General features: G+C 34.8%; 2 protein-coding genes across 2 annotated transcripts in view; both read right to left on the bottom strand.

Annotated features, from left to right (window-relative positions):
* LOC106088180 (neurogenic protein mastermind) overlaps positions 1-20,832 on the bottom strand; it is a 347,773-nt gene that overhangs the window by 289,064 nt on the left and 37,877 nt on the right. The gene's annotated exons all lie outside the window — the stretch shown is intronic.
* Positions 10,463-20,217, bottom strand: LOC106088181 (uncharacterized). The gene is made up of 3 exons (XM_013253571.2): positions 18,458-20,217; positions 11,023-11,133; positions 10,463-10,960 (listed from the first exon to the last, which is right to left on the bottom strand). Exons 1-3 carry the CDS (start codon positions 19,938-19,940, stop codon positions 10,551-10,553), a joined length of 2,004 nt encoding a protein of 667 aa, XP_013109025.1. The 5' UTR covers positions 19,941-20,217; the 3' UTR covers positions 10,463-10,550.

Genomic DNA, 20,832 nt, shown 5'->3' with positions numbered 1-20,832 from the left:
CACGGAATAATCCATTTTCGCAGAACTGAACACCGACTTCACTCTACATATGCAAGAAGATATCCATAGACACGCGGCATGTGTTAACAGCAACAATGTTATTGACATTTTTGAAAGCCTGGTGAAACGCTTGTGTTTCAGACGCGAATTTTTCGAGGTGCTCGAACGGAAACAGACGCAGAATAAACCATTTTCGCCGAACTCAACTATGACGTCTTTCAAAACACTTAGCCTATCATCAAAGTGGTTGTAGAAGAAACATTGATGTCATTTGCCGTTAACCAGAAGCGATGCCCATTGAACTACCAAAATCGCACTAAGAAACGATTGACGAATTCCAATCGGGCGCTTGATGGCTATGTTAGGTTATGGACCTATTCGGACTTTACTCGCTTTGGCTCTTGGAGGTCATATCAGAAATCATCATGGGAAATTTCAACCAAATAAGACAATGATTATGACCTGTAGGAAATTAAAGAGGTCAAATTGAGAGATCAATTAAAATGGGAGGTTATGGACCTATCGTAGGTATGGTCTGACCATTCTTAGCCTCTATGTAGGAGGTCAACTAAATCAGATAATAAACGCATCTTTAAGGAACTCAAGAGGTCATACTGATTGATCACTTTATGTGGAGGGCTATATCCAAATCTGGGCCGATATAGGTGAATTGTAATCCCCAGGGACGTACATCAATTAAAAGTAACTGTGCAAAATAACAAGTGCCAGCTTCATTCGTTCGGCCTCTATTGTGATTTTTATAGACGTACGGAAAGAGGGATTAACGTGCGGACATGGCTAGAGTACAGTATGTTGGAGGCTATAAAAACAACCCAGTATCCCTATTTCAACTTTTGAAAAAGGCCAGACATTAACATAGGATATGTAAACTGTCCCCCGTAGCGTCTATGTGAACGGTTGCTACTAACCTTCAATCATATTCCAGCAAATAAATCAAGTTTCGTTGTTGCGCTCTTTGAACTTATGGAAAATGTGGGAGAAGGGAGATTACACATCCAAACATCCATCGACACAAACGAGAGAATCGCTACGGAATTGCAAATACTATATTTGAGTCGGATATGGGAAGGCTTCAGTTAATTAACTGTTTCAAATTTCGGCGAAATCGGATAATAATTGCGGCTTTTATGGGCTTAAGACCCTAAATCGGCAGACCGGTCTATATGGCAGCTATATCTAAATATAGTCCGATATGAAAAATATTTGGGTCGAATGTCTGGAGGCTTAAAACGATTCACTGTTTCAAATTTCAACGAAATCGGGTAATAATTGCGGCTTTTATGGCCTTTAGACCCCAAATCGGCAGATCGCTCTATATGGCAGCTATATCTGAATAAAGACCGATCCGAACCATATTTTACTCGGATATAGGGAGGCTTTAATTAACTCACTCTTTCAAATTTAGCGAAATAGGATAATAATTACGTCTTTTATGGGCCTATGACCCTAAATCAGCAGATCGGTCTATAAGGCAGCTTTATGTTAATATAGTCCGATATGAACCATATTTAAGTCGGACGCCGGGAGGATTAAAATAACCCACTGTTTCCAATTTCAGCGAAATCGGATAATAAATGCGCCTGTTGCGGGCTTAAGACTCTATACCGGCATATCGGTCTATATGGCAGCTATCTCAAAATATAATCCGGTCTGAGCAATATTTGGGTCGGATGTCAGGAGGCTTAAAACAATTCACTGTTTCAAATTTCAGCGAAATCGGGCAAACAATGCAGCTTTTACGGGCTTAAAACCCTAAATCGCCAGATCGGTCTATATGGCAGCTATATCTATATATAGTCCGATTTAGAGTTTTTTCACTTTTTTCCCCTATGGCACTGTGTAACGCTTTGAAATTTTCATCTTTTAACATGGCAACCCTTTGAGAGAGCGCTGTAGAAATACCTCTGTCTTCATGGAGGAATCCCCAACAACATTAAACCATTCATTGAAAACCGAACAACAAACATATCCCCCCCAAGCATTTACCGTAAACAATGAATGGTAGCAGTATATGTGTGTGTCTGTGTGTGCGTTGTTGCTTCAAACCCAAACAAGTTTAATGTTGGTACACATTTTTTGAAAAAAAATTATATTTCCCGCAATGGTATAGTCATGAGCGCCGCATTGCTTCTACCGCTTACGTTTGCCGTTTGTAGCTGCTGCTGTTGTGAGACGCTACGCTGATGAACCAAAATATGAAAACGGTCATGTCTTCTAGCTAGTAGAAGAGGAGGGCTGCGATTAGCGAGCGACCCAGCATAAACAGCTGCCAGCCACATTATGTGGTGGGGCTGGCTTTTGCTGCCTAATCAGCAGCGTGATGCGCACATCAGGCCTATTGTTTTGGCGGCTGACTGAATGCACAATGTTAAAGAGCGGCCATGTGGTAAAGATGTGGACGCGCTATAATGCCAAGCTATACCCAACGGCAGCAATTCAAGTGGCTAATGCATTTTAGTTAGCTTTTGAAAATCGCTTTAACATGCGTCTTACGTTTGTCTGTCGGCTGATGACGGACGGTACGGCAGGCAGCTACGTAGCGTTGCAACGATTTCATGCGGGGCTGCCTAGGTATGGATAGACAGTCAACGCTTAACGTTGTCCCTCGTTATGCGATGAGTGTAGAAAAATATAGCGCGACATTTTAAGACAAATGACGTATGTCAAAAGCGTTGCGCGTCTATCGCAAAATTTACCAGGGCCCCAGCAATTTCCAACGGTAAATCTATCCAACAAAAGTAAAAATTTTATAGCTTGCAAGAAATGAGAGGAAATACCATTTCACTATAAGAAAACATAAGCCAACAGCCAGCAACAATACAAACTAATAGAGACAGAGAGTTAAAGAAAAGAGAGGCAGAGACACTCAATTTTGTTTTTTTTTAATTCTCCTCAATTTTCAGAGTGGCTAAGAGTTCATTGTGGGGGTTTATTGTGGTGAGAGAGAGAGAGAGAGAGAGAATAAAAATCAAAGTGTGGGAGCTTATGGTGGTGACGATTGAGGAAGAACAGTTGATTTGTTTAGTTATTTTCTTTAGCTTCTTCTTCAGTTCATTTGAGGTTTCTGACTCGTCATAGCAGCCACAGCTCCTAACTCTCCCCTCCCCGCCCCAAATCATCCATAAATTGCTCTTACTCTCATCGGTTAAACAAATCGAGGACAGTGCTTGGGGATTCGTGCTTGTGGCCTATACGAACATACTTCTTGGTGGAGCAAAGGCGGCATTGTCTGTGCTGGTTCGTAAATTATTTCGTCTCTGTTTTCTTCGTATTTTACCATCGGCCACATGAGGGTTATGTGTTCCGCGCTCTGATTTATTTCGAAAATAAAAATCGAAGCAACGAGTTTCTTTGCTGTTGTTGTTGTTGTAGTTCACATTGTGTGTAGTCAGCGCTGCTTTTATGTTTTCTTTGTTTTCATCACGAATTGTCGTGTGACAGACAGAGTTCGTTCGCTCGTTCGTTCGCTCGTTTTTCGATACCTCCGGTTGAAAAAATAAAGACTGGAGTGTTTAAGCTTTTATGGCTTTGAAGTTCTATTGACGCTTGGCTTCCTTTGTCATGTTGTAGAAAGGCTAACGGGTGGATGCGGCAGAGATTATATGTAGGTTTAGCGAATAATATGCAGTAGAAGAAGACGTTTGGGTGGTCGTTCTTTATTGTGTGGCTAAGTAGTAGAAGAGACTTATTTGCCAGGAATGCAATTCTTGATTAAGATGTTGGTTGTTCCAAAATGTTTTGATTAACTTGCAATGAAGATACCACATTAAATATCATTATCCCTGGAATGGAAGACGATCAGGTGGTGTCTTACCTGCTTATTCATGGTATAGGCGGGTATGAAGGCAGTCATAGAGGATACGATAATCCTATAGAAGCGGATGACTTGGTGAAAATATTATTACTCAAGACAATTTTTGGAGCTTCGGCAGGTCCCTTCAGTATGCGACGCGAAAAATCAACATTAGGTGCTCTTAAAGACACAGTGCAAGCGGCACAAGGCGTCAGTGATTTAACTAATGATCCTGGATATCAGGAATGCCTTTAAAAGACTGAGTTGGGCGGATCCCCAGAGACGATATTTCTTGTACCCATAAGCTTAATGAGGATGATAAAAAAAACTACATGAAAGATCGGGTACTTATTTACGACATTATCCAAGGTCCAGAAAGAATGCAAATCCCCTCAGAAGCACTTAAGAATCTACAGCGCAATGGAGCGACACAAGTTTTGACCATCCATCGACTATAGGAGAAGAAAACCTCAAGAGATGTTCAACAAAGGTGGTATACGATATATAGATGTGGAAAGATAAGAGATTCGGGGAGGTGAACTACTTCGATCGGGATCTTAGCTACAGAAGAGATCAGCACGATTATTTAAGAGTTCAGCGCTTTGGGATGTATTGGCAAAGAATGTCATGGATCATCTATCAAGGCTTTGCAAGATAGAATTTTTTTTAATGATGGTTTGGAAGATATGGCTTGATAACTTGGTGTATGGTACATGAGATTCCCATATCTCCACCATTGGAGATATGGTAGCGAACACTAGGGTCCTGAAGTACCTAGGCAGCATGTATGACCTATTCAAGGCATGTGGATCAGGTCATTGCTGGGATTAGGATGGCTCTCCAAGCATAGTACAGTGTTATGGCGAAAATTGTGGCCAGAAACGAAAGGTGAAGCGGATCGTACAATGGCTTAGTCAGTTCGTCGATATCATACGGATTGGCTAAAGGGTTCTCCTTATTTCCCATACAGTTGGTGAGGATAAAAATTCAGCATCTGTGAAAATTTCAAGAAAAAAAAATTTTTTTCATCCCATTGTGGACCATTCGGACTCGGCTATACAAAGGAGACCCCTTGTCATTGAGCTTAATTTATTTATTTTATGATATCGGGTGGGGGCGGACACTCCCCCATACCCTAAAAACACCACCCAAAATCAAAAGTTGGCCGATTGGCACAATGTACGTATCAAACGAAAGGTATTAGAGACTAGAAAACGAATATCGTATTAAAATGGGTCCAAGAACCCAGCGGACCGCCCCAATCCCAAAACTCATCTAAACAGATATATTTGACGTTCATGTCAATGGGACTCAAATAGAAAATATTTGGCAGTAGATTACAAATATGGCATATAAAATTATGTCTAAGTTATAGGAGGTTGCCCCACCCCCAAACGGGCACATTAGCCGACCATGGCTATTTAAGAGTAGAAAAAGAATCTGATATCCAATTTTGAGCCAAGCCCCCTAAACGGAACTTCATTTCTGACTATGGCAATATGGAGCTCAAATTAACGATATTTAGCGATAAAGAACGAAATTGATGTCTATTTTCAGGGCGAAGTGTCGGTGGGAGCACCCTCCACGTTTACCGACCATGGAAATATGGGGCTCAAAATAAAGGGAGTGAAGCATAAATTTAATATCGATATTTGAGTCGAAATGTCTGAGGTGCCATCCCTCCATTAAAAAGAACTTCTCATTACCCTAATTTTCAAAAAAACCAGATCTCGGAAATTGGTAATGCGATTCGTTCGAAATTTTTTTGCACTCTTACAGTCACCTTCAGCAAAACATGGTTTCTATACTTGGGATAGGTGCATCGGGGGCCACCCAAAACCCCAGAATAATTACGACCACGCATGGTTTGGTACCTCGCAAATTTCGCCGGAATTAAAAGGGGATAACCACTGCTTTAAATTTTTTTCGATGTTCCGCCAGGAAGCGAAAACAGGCGTTCAGCGTCATAGGCGGACATGATACCCACATTCAGGGCGAAGTATCCCCACCCTAAAAAAACATTAGAGAGTTAAGAAGGCGCAGCGGAGCGTGCCCGCTTCAGCTAGTTTTCTATAAAAATCAAAATTCCGCAAAATTTTCTATGAAGTTTTTCAATAAAATCAGATTTTGAAAAAATTTTCTCTAAAAATCTAATTTTAACCAACTTTTCAAAGAAATTCAATATTTAAAGAAAATTTTCTATGAAAATCAAATTTTACCAAAATTTTTAATCATCATCGAATTGAGACGTTTTTTTTATATTAGGTTGCCCAAAAAGTAATTGCGGATTTTTCATATAGTCGGCGTTGACAAATTTTTTCACAGCGTGTGACTCTGTAATTGCATTCTTTCTTCCGTCAGTTATCAGCTGTTACTTTCAGCTTGCTTTAGAAAAAAAGTGTAAAAAAGTATATTTTATTAAAGTTCATTCTAAGTTTTATTAAAAATGCATTTACTTTCTTTTAAAAAATCCGCAATTACTTTTTGGGCAACCCAATATATTCATCAATAGAAGTAGCCTATGAATGCATTAGACTGAATCCAAAGCAAATTAGCCAACATATTACGGTATATGAACTTAACGAACCATTAAGACTAGATAAACTATATATCCGTGAAATTAATTCCCCCATTACCGATTCAACAACTGTCCGTAACAACCTTAAAATGCAAATTTTATAACTGCAAAAATAGATTTCGCCATGATTAAATGCGCATGCCAAACAAAGAGAACAAAACGGTTCTCTTTCTCTGGCCCTCGCTGTAAACGCACAAACATACACACCCACACACACACACACACACAAATGATAGTCAGAGTAGTAAGGAAGGAAAGTGAAGTGAACTCTCTAATGACCACATGGGGAAAATGTCATGAGGCGTTGTATAATTTCGCAGAAGAGGATAATGGAAATGAGGACAAGAGGTGTCGGTGTAAGTGTTTATACTACTCAATGTGTGTGTGTGTGGGGGTGTAAGGGTATATGGGTGCGTGTGTAGCATTGAATCTCATACAAATATTGCTATAAATTTTAAATAAAATACACACACAATTAAGCTAATTGAAGGGATTTCCAAAACGACTAACTAACTCACATCCATCCACCACACCTACACAACACACATGCCTACCCTTGGGGTGGGAATGACAACAACCATTGACATTTAGGTTGCTGCATGGGTGGGTAGGCAGATAGAGACAGAGTCCTGCCATAGAATGTGAACGCATTATGCTGTTCTTCAACACTTGTAGCAGCCCCTCTTCTGTATGGCATCACTCAGCCAGCAAGGTAATGTATACCCATACGGGGCACAAGCACAGAGAGAGAGAAACAAGGGATACAAGGATTGAGAACACCGCTTTTAAATGAATTCTTAATTGAAAACGATAAATTTTAAATTTTTACACTTATACGACCCGTAGGGGGAAAGCTGTGCAATGTAAATGCAAAAACATTTTCATTAAACTTATCAAAATGATGGATGTGGCAAAGGTTAAAGAGGATTAACTCAAAAACTATGAAATTAATTCTAAACTTATGGGAATTTTAACTGGGCAAACATGTTAGGAAAGGATATTATAGGGACTAATAGTGTGGCAACTAAGTTTTAGGATTTCTTAAAGGAAATTCCAACACAATTATCATAAATATAAAAATAAAAAATGATAAAATTTTTAAATATGGCTAACAAATTTTCTATGAAAATCAAATTTTGATTAAATTTCCGCTTGGAGGGCCGCGAAGTCATTCAAAATTTGGTATCTAATTCGTTTTGTACCCCAAAGTACCTTTATGTGAGTCTCGCTTATTGCGCTGATCGGACTATCATTTTGGTAGACCACATTTTTTAAGTCAGATTAAGACCCTAACCCCAAATTTGAATGCCCGAGCTATTTCTACTCCTTGCAGGCCACCGTGGCGCAGAGTTCCGCATGTCCGCATATGACGCCGAGCGCCTGGGTTCAAATCCCGGCGCGAACATCAAAAAATTTTCAGCGGCACTTATCCTTTTACTATTGCTGGCTAAATTTGTTAGGTGTCCTGCCACGTTAAAACTTCTTTACCAAGTGGTGTCGCTATACTGCACGCCGCTCGGACTCGGCATAAAAAAGGAGGCAAGGGGCCTCCTCATTGAGCTTAAACATTAATCGGACCTCACTCATTGATAAGAGAAGTATTCCCTTTTCCTTTATGGAATGTCCTTGGAAAATTTAGTAGCATTTCTACTCCTTAAAACTTTTTTGGAATCCAATATTGTGACAATGGTTTTGGATGTGAGCCGACAACCATCTGGTCCCATCAGATGGTCTGCTCCCTGTTCCTTAGGCTGCATTGAGTTTGCTGTCACTGCACTGCCTGATGTTTCAATATTAGGATCTTTGCCTAACCTAGCCTTCTGAATCTTGAGAAAGTCGGTAATGTTTCCATCATCGGGTCCCTGTTCGTTAGGTTTCATTGAGTCTACCGTCCTTGCAATGCCTGATGATCCAATATTAGGATCTTTGCCTATACAAGTCTTCCAAATCTTGAGTAAATGGGCTTCCTGAAAATTGGTTGTGGTCTCATCATTGGCTCGCTGCGCGTAAGCCAGCATTGAGTTCTCTGTCACTGCACTGCCGGATGGATTTTTATCCATCCTAGTTTTCCTATTCCCTAGAAAGTCATTGATGGTTGCGACGTCCCGTCGCTGTTCGTTAGACTGTGTTAGGACTCTCGCCCCTGCACTGCCTAATGTTTTAGTATTAAAATCTTAACTTATCCTAGTCTTCCCAATATTGAGAGAGGAGGTGATAATATCGTCGTCGTCGCCCTGTCCGTTAGAAAAAAAAGGCCATTGCCCCGAATAACGTGTGCAACGTATCCATTCGGTTGTTTTTAGCATGGAGGTTTCTCTTTGATATGAAACCTATTTTCGAATATCAGATACATATTCTACTCTCAAATACTATTTCTGTTAGTCCAATATTATTATGACAGGTCAATGCGTCTGATCGGGCCTTAAAGGGGAAAAGGAGCTCCCCTTAGTTATACACTTATTTGGGTGGCTTAGAATTACAAAATCTACTACATCTTGGTTGAGCGAGGGAAGCTTCCCCTTTTTACTAAACTTCTCGTAATCTACAGCTTGATATTTGGGGCGAACAGAAGACTTTTATATACATAAGGGGCATAAAAGTAAAATCTATCCGAAAAAGCGAAATTCAAACGTTAATTTTTTCGTTTTAGGAATGTATGTACCTCGTGCATATTTAATGTGTATTCTACTCCTACAAACTTTTTTTTTGTGTTTAATACTATTATAATGGGTCAACGCGTCCTATCGGGCCGTTGGGGGGAAGAGGAGCTCCCCCTAGTTATATACTTATTTAGGTGGCCTAGATTTACAAAATCTATGATTTCTTGTTTGAGCGAGAAATTTCCTCCTATTTGCCAATTTCCCCGTAATCAACAGCTTGATTCTTTATGCGAAAAAAAATCAAACCTTCATTTTGTGATTTTGAGAATGGATGTCCCTCTTTGATACTTAAGTTGATTGGGGATATTAGATTCGTATTCTACTCCTTAAAACTATTCGTTTCGAGTCCAAAATTATCATGGTTGGCCAACGCGTCCTATCGGGCCGTTAGGGGGCAAAAGGAGCTCCCCCTAGTTATATATTTATTTAGGTGGCCTAGATTTACAAAATCTATGATTTCTTGCTTGAGCGAGGGAAGTTCCTCCTATTTGCCAACTTCCCCGTAATCTACAGCTTGATTCTTTGGTCAAAAAATAAACTCAAACCTTCATTTTGTGATTTTGGGAATGGAAATCCCTCTTTGATACTTAACCTAATTGGGGTTAACAGATTCGTATTCTACTCCCTAAAACTTTTCCTTTGAGTTCAATCATTTAATAATGGGTCAACGCGTCCTATCGGCCCGTTAACAAAATCTATGATTTCTTGTTTTTTAGCGAAGGAAGCTCCTCCTATTTGCCAATTTCCCCGTAATCAACAGCTTGATTCTTTATGCGAAAAAAGTCAAACCTTCATTTTGTGATTTTGAGAATGGATGTCCCTCTTAGATACTTAAGTTGATTGGGGATATCAGATTCGTATTCTACTTCCTAAAACTATTCGCTTCGAGTCCAATATTATCATGATAGGCCAACACGCCCTATCGGGCCGTTAGGGGAAAAAACGAGCTCCCCCTAGTTATATATTTATTTAGGTGGCCTAGATTTACAAAATCTATGATTTCTTGCTTAAGCGAGGGAAGTTTCTCCTTATTGGCAAAATTCCGCTTGATCTACAGCTTGATTCTTTGGGCGAAAAATATTAAACCTTCATTTTGTGATTTTGAGAATGGATGTCCCTCTTTGATACTGAACCTAATTTGCGATATCAGATTCGCATTCTAATCCCTAAAACTTTTCGTTAAAGTCCTCTATTATAATGATTGGTCAACGCGTCCGATTGGGCCGTTAAGGGGAACAGGATCTCCCCCTAGTTATATACTTATTTTGTTGACCAGGATTAACAAAATCTATGCGCATAGAAGTAAAATCCTTAACCAAAAGAATAATTCAAACGTTTATTTTGTAATTAATTAAGTCATTTATTTGTTAAATATATATTTTACAGTGAAACATAGTAAAAACATAAATAAAACTTATATTAAAATACATTTTGAAGCCCAAGCTAAGGCTTTCAAATTTAATCATCCTAAACTTACTATAAATATATGCTTCTTGCACTAACTCTCATATTTAAATACTGCATTGGCCTTCACCATTAATATGTGCTCCACATCGGCCACGGTAAATTCATTGTTTTGGTCCTCCAACATATATTTTAAGGATGGAGTTAAACGCTTCACACTGGCTTGTGTGCAAGGCGTGGCCAATATTGCAAAAGCCACATCCGTCAAGGTGTTGTTTTTCGATGACCAATAGTCAAAAATGTTGGTTGTTAGAGGAAGTCTTGCTTGGCGCTCGTAGAGCAATAAATCTGTTAGCAGACTACAAGATGAGGCTGCCACATGGTCCGGACTGTTACGATCCAGTTTCTGTAGGAAGGCGGAGAAGGAATCTACTGAAGAGTTAGGTGGTTCCTGTTTGATAGACTGTGCTGACGGCGATTGCTCGTTGGTTTCCCAAAGGAGTTCTAAGGAAAAAGGAAGAAAACAATGAAGAAATGGTCTTGATGATGACGTTTAATAAAATTACCTTCTTTGAAAAATTCTTGCAAGGTTATTGAAGTAGATTTTTTTACTGCGAACGGAACGGATGATGTATTCGGTTTTTCTAATAAATTATCAGCAATAGGTGTAAAATTGTCTGCAAAAATTATTAGTACAGTGAAATTAATGCTTATATTAAGTTGAGGCAGGATTTGGCGATACCTTTATTCTATAAGATTTCAAATTATCAAATTTCTCTTAGAGATCATAAAATGCTTAAACTTTAATCTAAATACACTATGGATAAAAGATCTATTTTTTCGGTATTTACTTAAAAAAAACTGAGTAGTTTATGGAGAAAAAGCAAAAATCTCTCTATGACAATGAACACCAAACAGATCGAAGTTCAAAGTTCCAGACTGTGTGGTGCTCATAGTCATACTTTGCCGGACACGAGCCGAGTTCCATTGGGTGGGACCTTTCTCTGGTAAAAACCGGGCATTGACATTGGAACTGCTCCAATACCTAGTCTTCCCCTCCAAATGCCCTAAACTCAGCCTCGCTGACCGCATCTATTCTGTGCATGTGTCTGTAATCCATGTGCTAAGTGTAGACGCCGAAGGTCGTTTGGATTTTCCTGCTATATAATCCCATCGCCTAGGTCCGGTCGGGTATTTTCTATAGCATCCTTCGGCAGGATCTACTAAGTGATGTTGCTGCGCAGCACGCCATCCGGAACAGCAATCTCTGCTATTCGGTTCGAAACCTCAGCCGTTTCATCAAGTTCCACTATGGTCGCCTTGATTATTCAACAATGCTATCACCTACTCCTACTTAAAGTCCACTCACTGCCTCATCGTACTAAATCTCTTATACGAGTCAGCCGTCTTATACTTTAGGAGTAAATCTATAGGAAATTTTGACAAAATTTACTTTTTATAGGAAATTTTTGACAAAATTTACTTTTTATAGGAAATTTTGACAAAATTTACTTTTTATACAAAATTTTGTCAAAATTTAGTTTTTATAGGAAACTTTGTCAAAATTTATTTTTATAGGAAATTTTGTCAAAATTTACTTTTATAGGAAATTTTGTCAAAATTTACTTTTTTTTAGGAAATTTTGACAAAATTTACTTTTTATAGGAAATTTTGTCAAAATTTACTTTTTATAGGAAATTTTGTCAAAATTTACTTTTTATAGGAAATTTTGTCAAAATTTACTTTTAATAGGAAATTTTGTCAAAATTTATTTTTTATGGGAAATTTTGTCAAAATTTACTTTTTATAGGAAATTTGGTCAAAATTTACTTTTAATAGGAAATTTTGTCAAAATTTACTTTTTATAGGAAATTTGGTCAAAATTTACTTTTTATAGGAAATTTGGTCAAAATTTACTTTTTATAGGAAATTTTGTCAAGATATATATTTCATAGGAAATTTTGTCAAAATTTACTTTTTATAGGAAATTTTGTCAAAATTTACTTTTAATAGGAAATTTTGTCAACATTTATTTTTTGTAGGAAATTTTGTCAAAATTTACTTTTTATAGAAAATTTTAACAAAATTTACTTTTTATAGGAAATTTTGTCAAAATTTATTTTTTATAGGAAATTTGGTCAAAACTTACTTTTTATAGGAAATTTTGTCAAAATTTACTTTTATAGGAAATTTTGTCAAAATTTACTTTTTATAGGAAATTTTGCCAAAATTTCCTTTTTATAGGAAATTTTGTCAAAATTTCCTTTTTATAGGAAATTTTGTCAAAATTTACTTTTTATAGGAAATTTTGTCAAAATTTACTTTTTATAGGAAATTTTGTCAAAATTTACTTTTTATAGGAAATTTGGTCAGAATTTACTTTTTATAGCAAATTTTGTCAAAATTTACTTTTTATAGGAAATTTTGTCAAAATTTACTTTTTATAGGAAATTTTGTCAAAATTTACTTTTTATAGGAAATTTGGTCAGAATTTACTTTTTATAGCAAATTTTGTCAAAATTTACTTTTTATAGGAAATTTTGTCAAATTTTACTTTTTATATGAAATTTCTTCAAAATTTACTTTTTATAGGAAATTTTGTCAAAATTTACTTTTTATAGGAAATTTTGTCAAAATTTACTTTTTATAGGAAATTTTGTCAAAATTTACTTTTTATAGGAAATTTTGTCAAAATTTACTTTTTATAGGAAATTTTGTCAAAATTTACTTTTTATAGAAATTTTGTAAAAAATTTACTTTTTATAGAAAATTTTGTCAAAATTTACTTTTAATAGGAAATTTTGTCAAATTTTACTTTTTTTTAGGAAATTTTGTCAAAATTTACTTTTTATAGGAAATTTTGTCAAAATTTACTTTTTATAGAAAATTTTGTCAAAATTTACTTTTTATAGGAAATTTTGTCAAAATTTACTTTTTATACGAAATTTTGCCAAAATTTACTTTTTATAGGAAATTTTGTCAAAATTTTCTTTTTATAGGAAATTTTGTCAAAATTTACTTTTTATAGGAAATTTTGTCAAAATTTAATTTTTATAGGAAATTTGGTCAAAACTTACTGTTTATAGGAAATTTTGTTAAAATTTACTTTTTTAAGGAAATTTTGTCAAAATTTACTTTTTATAGGAAATTTTTGTCAAAAATTACTTTTTATAGGAAATTTGGTCAAAAATTACATTTTATAGGAAATTTTGTCAAAATTTACTTTTATAGGAAATTTTGTCAAAATTTACTTTTTACAGGAAATTATGTCAAAATTTACTTTTTATAGGAAATTTTGTTAAATTAGCTTTTTATAGGATATTTTGTCAGAAATTACTTTTTATAGCAAATTTTGTCAAAATTTACTTTTTATAGGAAATTTTGTCAAAATTTACTTTTTATAGGAAATTTTGTCAAAATTTACATTTTATAGGAAATTTTGTCAAAATTAACTTTTTATAGGAAATTTTGTCAAAATTTACTTTTTATAGGAAATTTTGTCAAAATTTAGTAAAAAAATTTAGTCAAAAAAAGTAAATTTTAACAAAATTTCTTATAAACAGTAAGTTTTGACCAAATTTCCTATAAAAATTAAATTTTGACAAAATTTCCTATAAAAAGTAAATTTTGTCAAAAATTACTTTTTATAGGAAATTTGGTCAAAAATTACATTTTATAGGAAATTTTGTCAAAATTTACTTTTATAGGAAATTTTGTCAAAATTTACTTTTTACAGGAAATTATGTCAAAATTTACTTTTTATAGGAAATTTTGTTAAATTAGCTTTTTATAGGATATTTTGTCAGAAATTACTTTTTATAGCAAATTTTGTCAAAATTTACTTTTTATAGGAAATTTTGTCAACATTTACTTTTTATAGGAAATTTTGTCAAAAATTACTTTTAAAGGAAATTTCGTCAAAATTTACTTTTTATAGGAAATTTTGTCAAAATGTACTTTTTATAGGAAATTTTGTAAAAAATTACTTTTTTTTAGGAAATTTTGTCAAAATTTACTTTTTATAGGAAATTTTTTTCAAAATTTAGTTTTTATAGGAAACTTTGTCAAAATTTACTTTTTATAGGAAATTTTGTCAAAATTTACTTTTTATAGGAAATTTTGTCAAAATTTACTTTTTATAGGAAATTTTGTCAAAATTTAGTAAAAAAATTTAGTCAAAAAAAGTAAATTTTAACAAAATTTCCTATAAACAGTAAGTTTTGACCAAATTTCCTATAAAAATTAAATTTTGACAAAATTTCCTATAAAAAGTAAATTTTGTTAAAATTTCCTTTTTATAGGAAATTTTGTCAAAATTTACTTTTTATAGGAAATTTTGTCAAAATTTACTTTTTATAGAAAATTTTGTCAAAATTTACTTTTTATAGGAAATTTTGTCAAAATTTACTTTTTATACGAAATTTTGCCAAAATTTACTTTTTATAGGAAATTTTGTCAAAATTTACTTTTTTTAGGAAATTTTGTCAAAATTTACTTTTTATAGGAAATTTTGTCAAAATTTAATTTTTATAGGAAATTTGGTCAAAACTTACTGTTTATAGGAAATTTTGTTAAAATTTACTTTTTTAAGGAAATTTTGTCAAAATTTACTTTTTATAGGAAATTTTTGTCAAAAATTACTTTTTATAGGAAATTTGGTCAAAAATTACATTTTATAGGAAATTTTGTCAAAATTTACTTTTATAGGAAATTTTGTCAAAATTTGCTTTTATAGGAAATTTTGTGAAAATTTACTTTTTACAGGAAATTATGTCAAAATTTACTTTTTATAGGAAATTTTGTAAAAATTAACTTTTTATAGGAAATTTGGTCAAAACTTACTGTTTATAGGAAATTTTGTTAAAATTTACTTTTTTTAAGGAAATTTTGTCAAAATTTACTTTTCATAGGAAATTTTTGTCAAAAATTACTTTTTATAGGAAATTTGGTCAACAATTACTTTTTATAGGAAATTTTGTCAAAATTTACTTTTACAGGAAATTTTGTCAAAATTTACTTTTATAGGAAATTTTGTCAAAATTTACTTTTATAGGAAATTTTGTCAAAATTTACTTTTTTTAAGGAAATTTTGTCAAAATTTACGTTTTATAGGAAATTTTGTCAAAATTTACTTTTATAGTAAATTTTGTCAAAATTTACTTTTTATAGAAAATTTTGCCAAAATTTCCTTTTTATAGGAAATTTTGTCAAAATTTACTTTTTATAGGAAATTTTGTCAAAATTTACTTTTTATAGGAAATTTTGTCAAAATTTACTTTTTATAGGAAATTTGGTCAAAATTTACTTTTTATAGGAAATTTGGTCAAAATTTACTTTTCATAGGAAATTTGGTCAAAATTTACTTTTTATAGGAAATTTTGTCAAAATTTACTTTTTATAGGAAATTTGGTCAAAATTGACTTTTTATAGGAAATTTGGTCAAAACTTACTTTTTATAGGAAATTCGGTCAAAATTTACTTTTTATAGGAAATTTTGTCAAAATTTACTTTTTATAGGAAATTTTGTCAAAATTTATTTTTATAGGAAATTTTGTCAAAATTTACTTTTTATAGGAAATTTCGTCAAAATTTACTTTTATAGGAAATTTTGTCAAAATTTACTTTTATAGGAAATTTTGTCAAAATTTACTTTTATAGGAAATTTTGTCAAAATTTACTTTTATAGGAAATTTTGTCAAAATTTACTTTTATAGGAAATTTTGTCAAAATTTACTTTTTATAGGAAGTTTTGTCAAAATTTACTTTTTATAGGAAATTTTGTCAAAATTTACTTTTTATACGAAATTTTGTCAAAATTTACTTATTATAGGAAATTTTGTCAAAATTTACTTTTTATAGGAAATTTTGTCAAAATTTACTTTTTATGGGAAATTTTGTCAAAATTTACTTTTTATAGGAAATTTTGTCAAAATTTACTTTTTATAGGAAATTTTGTCAAAATTTACTGTTTATAGGAAAATTGGTCATAATTTACTTTTTATAGGAAATTTTGTCAAAATTTACTTTTTATAGGAAATTTTGTCAAAATTTACTTTTTATAGGAAATTTTGTCAAAATTTACTTTTTATAGGAAATTTTGTCAAAATTTACTTTTTATAGGAAATTTTGTCAAAATTTCCTATTTATAGGAAATTTTGTCAAAATTTACTTTTTATTAGAAATTTTGTCAAAATTTATTTTTTATAGGAAATTTTGTCAAAATTTACTTTTTATAGGAGATTTTAACAAAATTATTACCATAATACGGTCCTGCAGGCAGAGATCCGGGCGATCACGGAATGCGTGAGGTGGTGTGGTACTAACGTGAGGATGTCAAGTGTGAACATCTTTGCGGACAGTAAAATGGCCATAAGGGCAATAACAACAAGGACGGTAAGGAAGGAAGGAAGGAGATTAACGCCTTTTCTGAGCATGGCACAATCCGCATCGTTTGAGTGCCGGGTCATAACGGAGTATGACCCGTAATATTTGTGAGATATTTGTTGGAAATGTTTGCCAAAATTTGCTTTTTACAGGTTACTAGGGGTGAACGGGCCCACTCCGCTGCACCTTCATTAACACTACGTGAAAAAATTTTTGTTTATCTACTCTCAAATACCATACACTTTATTTGTACCCCGTACAGCCAGGATTGGCAAATATTTCTATTTGGAGAGGGATTTTGGAGTCCTATATTGTCAAGATCGTCAAAAATGCTAATTTAAGTGGGTTTTCAAGTCGGTGCGGCCCCCAGGTACTTGCACCAAATTGTAAAAAATCAAATTTGTACTCAGCTCCTGAATACCTTTCATTTGGCACCCATATTGTCCCCAACGGACCACTTTTATTACTGGGTGGTGCCATTGGGTTGGGGGGAGAGTCCGCCCCCCTTCCGATATAAACAAATTATATAGTCTATCGCTCCTTCAAGGCCATATTCGCAATATTTTCCTAATACCTTTCATTTTCCCTATTATCATTATCTTCCAATATGCCCATTTGAGGGGTTTTTGGGTCCGGGCGGCCCTTTGGTACCTAGACCCAATATTTATTCTTAAATTAGTACTCTATTCCCGAACACCTTTCACTTTGCTCCCATATTATCCCTATCGGTCCACTTTTCTTTTTGGGTGGTGCTTCTCCGATATCAACAAATTATAAAGCCTATTGCTCCTTCCAGACTTTATTTGTAATCTGTTTCCTAATACCTCTGATTTGAGTCCCATATTGTCCTTATCGTCATATAGGGCGATTTGAGGGGTTTTTGAGGTCTTGGCGGCCCCCTCAGGTACCTGGACCCAATTTTTAGTATCAAGTTTGTACCCTACTCTCGAATACCTTTCATTTGAGTCCCATATTGTTCCGATCGGTCTACTTTTATTTTTGAGTGGTGCTTTTGGGGTAAGGGGAGGGTTCTATCACCTTTCGATATCAAAAAATTGTATAACCTATTATTCCTTACAGACCATCCTACACCATCTTGAAAAAGTTTTCAGCCGTTTTCGAGTCTATTCGGAACAAACAAACAGCTCGTCTTCAGGCATATCTCTGTTTTCACAGGGTCAATGTTCGAACCCCTCGATTTGGCCCGCTAACATGCCAATTCAAAGACCTTTCTCTCCCTGTGGAGAACTTTTAGCAAGTCTCTTACTTCTATGCTTGAGACTCCCAAAATATTATAATCACAGGCGGGGTTCCTTGTGATAAAATTTTCTCCCTATGCTACAGACCCTTAAAAAAGTCATAATCCCCAGTTTTTGGTACGAGGCCTTTTTCGGCCGGCCTACAGATTCTTTTCCCATAACATTATTACAGTTTCGTCTGCTTAGCAGACTGGATCAAACATCCCATCAGCTACTCAATACACTGTTTGTTGTAGCCACACCAGCCACAGGCAAAATACTTTTGTTATTCACTGTAGATATTTCAAGCAAAGCGGTAAATACTATGGAATAAAGGTATCGGTTGCCTAGAGCGCATAACTAACTACTCTGAACTTACCTTTCAAATATTTTATCCTATCATACAAAGATTTGATGTAATTTTTGGCCCTCTCCTTTTGATCCGAAGACATGACAATTTTGATGCGAGGATCTAGATATACAGCAGCATTGAAGATATCCATATCTAAAAGTTCAGATTTTTTATCAAGCAGTCCCTCCAGCAGGTGAGTTCTCATATTTGAGCTTGGTAGACTTTCAATCTTAAATATAATGTCCATTATTATGACATAGAGTTCACTGAAGCATAGCTGCTCTGTCTGCAAACGCAAGGCGGCATTGTAGATGGGCTTAAAGGTCTCTATGAATTCGCCAATAAATTTCCAATCATCAGGACTAAGATATAAATCAGAATTTACCGCACTCAACAGGGAAATGGGGCCTTTCATTTCGTACAAACGCTCCAGCATATTCAAAGTGGAAGACCAACTGGTAGTAGAATCTGCAGGAGGTTTTTTGTATTGCTCATCCTCTAGTATGTCGGCATAGGCCTCTTGGCTTCTCAAAGCTTTTACCACAGCTTTGCATTGCTCAAGTCTCTTGGCTATATCTGCTCTCCGCAGAACATCACTGATACACTGCTGTAGGGTGTTGGCACCACAGCGCACACAATTTATGTCGTAGGTTAAAAAATGGGCACGTATAGCCTCCAGTTTTTCTTCAATTGCAGTCTGATCGAGTTCCAAAGTCTGGCCCAATTCCTCCTCGTCATTTGTATCCACAGAGGATATCAGCATATTGTTAGCATTGTCTATGGTTATGGTCAGAATGTCATTGAGGCTATAATTCTGTAGCACTCTCAAGATTGTGCATTTCAAATATTCTGGGCTTTCACTGGCTTTGAGCTCCTTTACACCCAGCGTCTTAATTTCGAAGTAGCCATTCTTGAAGCGTTGCACATGTATACCCAAAAGAGTGAGATTCTGCTTGGTTACCACATCAATCTTCAGGGCTACCAACTTGTCTTTGAAGTCCTCCCTAATGTCGGCTCTCATTTTTTCACAATGTTCCTTGATCTTTTCATTGACTCCCAGCTCATCAATGCCCAAGCCCAGAGCACTAAAAGCCGGCTGCACCAACATTTGAAAGGAACGGTCGTTGAGCATTTTGAAATGTCGCGCACTTTTGATAAAGAACTCCACTATGGCCAGCTCAATGTTGCCACGTGTTGATAGGGCATTTGTATAGACTCTGCCCGTAAAGGGGGATTCCGCTCCTATAACAATGGTGCTCTGCAAATCAATTATATCACCTGCACCAACCGCACTGATTCTCTGTATCAGCTCGTTTTTTGAACGTTTGGCATTTTTAATAGCCATGTAACTGTCGTGCAAGTCTCTGTGAATTTTTGCCAAATGACGCTCCAAATTTGCAGAGTGCGAACTCAAAATTTTACCCCTGCAGAGGTCATTGTTACATATCACTTGGTCATCGTCGTTTTTATCGAAAAAATCTAGCAAAACTACGTTCTTAGGCCGCGGCATTTTCACAACGTTCACTCACTACTGCTCTCCCGAACATCAAATGTGCACTAAACTTGAAAAGAGAATACGGTTTGTGTACAACCGAAAAAGCAAAAAATAAAAACAAAACGAATCCAAACAAGCCTTTGCTATATGCTGTTGTGTACATGTACATACATTTGTGTGTGTTATATGGTACAGTACGTATGCCGTATGTTAGCGTTTACTTTTCGTTCTTCGGTCTTTCGTTTTTTTCTCTTCATTATAATGGTGGTGTTTGGTACATTCAATAATCGCAAACCGTATGCGAAACAGTGTTGCCACTGCCGCTGTTTATTTCTAAGCAAAACTCATTCAAGGCAAGGCAAATGATTACGAAGAACCGAATTCGTTTTGTGTTCAGCTGTAAACATGTTTTCCAACATAGCAATGTTGTTGTTATATGCATGTGTGCATGTAGGTATGTGCTGTTTTGAGCTCGCTTTTCTTATTTTATTCGTTCATCTCTCCCTAGAAATGGTGGTGAGTCGTTGTTGGTTGTTCGTTCAATAGTTCTCTAAGCAGTGTTGCCACAAGCACATTTTTATGGAGCCACCGAGCAGCGTTGCCGTTTTGGGCTTTTTCTACCAAAATTGATGGGATTTATGTCTCGTTGCTTTTGTCGTTTTGAAAAACATCTCAAACATTCACACTACTTGAGGTGTTTTGGAAATTGCACTTTTTAACACTCCAACATATATGTAATGATGCACTCTTTTTATTAAGATTTATTTTTTCTTCTTGCTTTATCTTTAAAATTTCTTTGATTTTACACATTTTTTTTTTGAAAAAAATTAAATTTAACTTTTTTGACATTATGCATGGCTGTGTTTATTAAGCACAATTTAGGCATTTATTTGGACTCACATGCTTC

This window comes from Stomoxys calcitrans, chromosome 5, assembly GCF_963082655.1.
Source record: "Stomoxys calcitrans chromosome 5, idStoCalc2.1, whole genome shotgun sequence".
NCBI lineage: Eukaryota > Metazoa > Arthropoda > Insecta > Diptera > Muscidae > Stomoxys > Stomoxys calcitrans.
The sequence above is the reverse complement of the archived record's forward strand: the minus strand, read 5'-3'. Positions and strand labels throughout refer to the sequence as shown.

Coding starts and splice junctions, on each gene's coding strand:
- LOC106088181 (XM_013253571.2), bottom strand. CDS start 19,940: ATGCCGCGGCCTAAGAACGTAGTTTTGCTAGATTTTTTCGATAAAAAC. Junction 11,134..18,457: donor TAGGATAAAATATTTGAAAG/GTAAGTTCAGAG, acceptor TAATTTTTGCAG/ACAATTTTACACCTATTGCT. Junction 10,961..11,022: donor GCAAGAATTTTTCAAAGAAG/GTAATTTTATTA, acceptor CTTTTTCCTTAG/AACTCCTTTGGGAAACCAAC.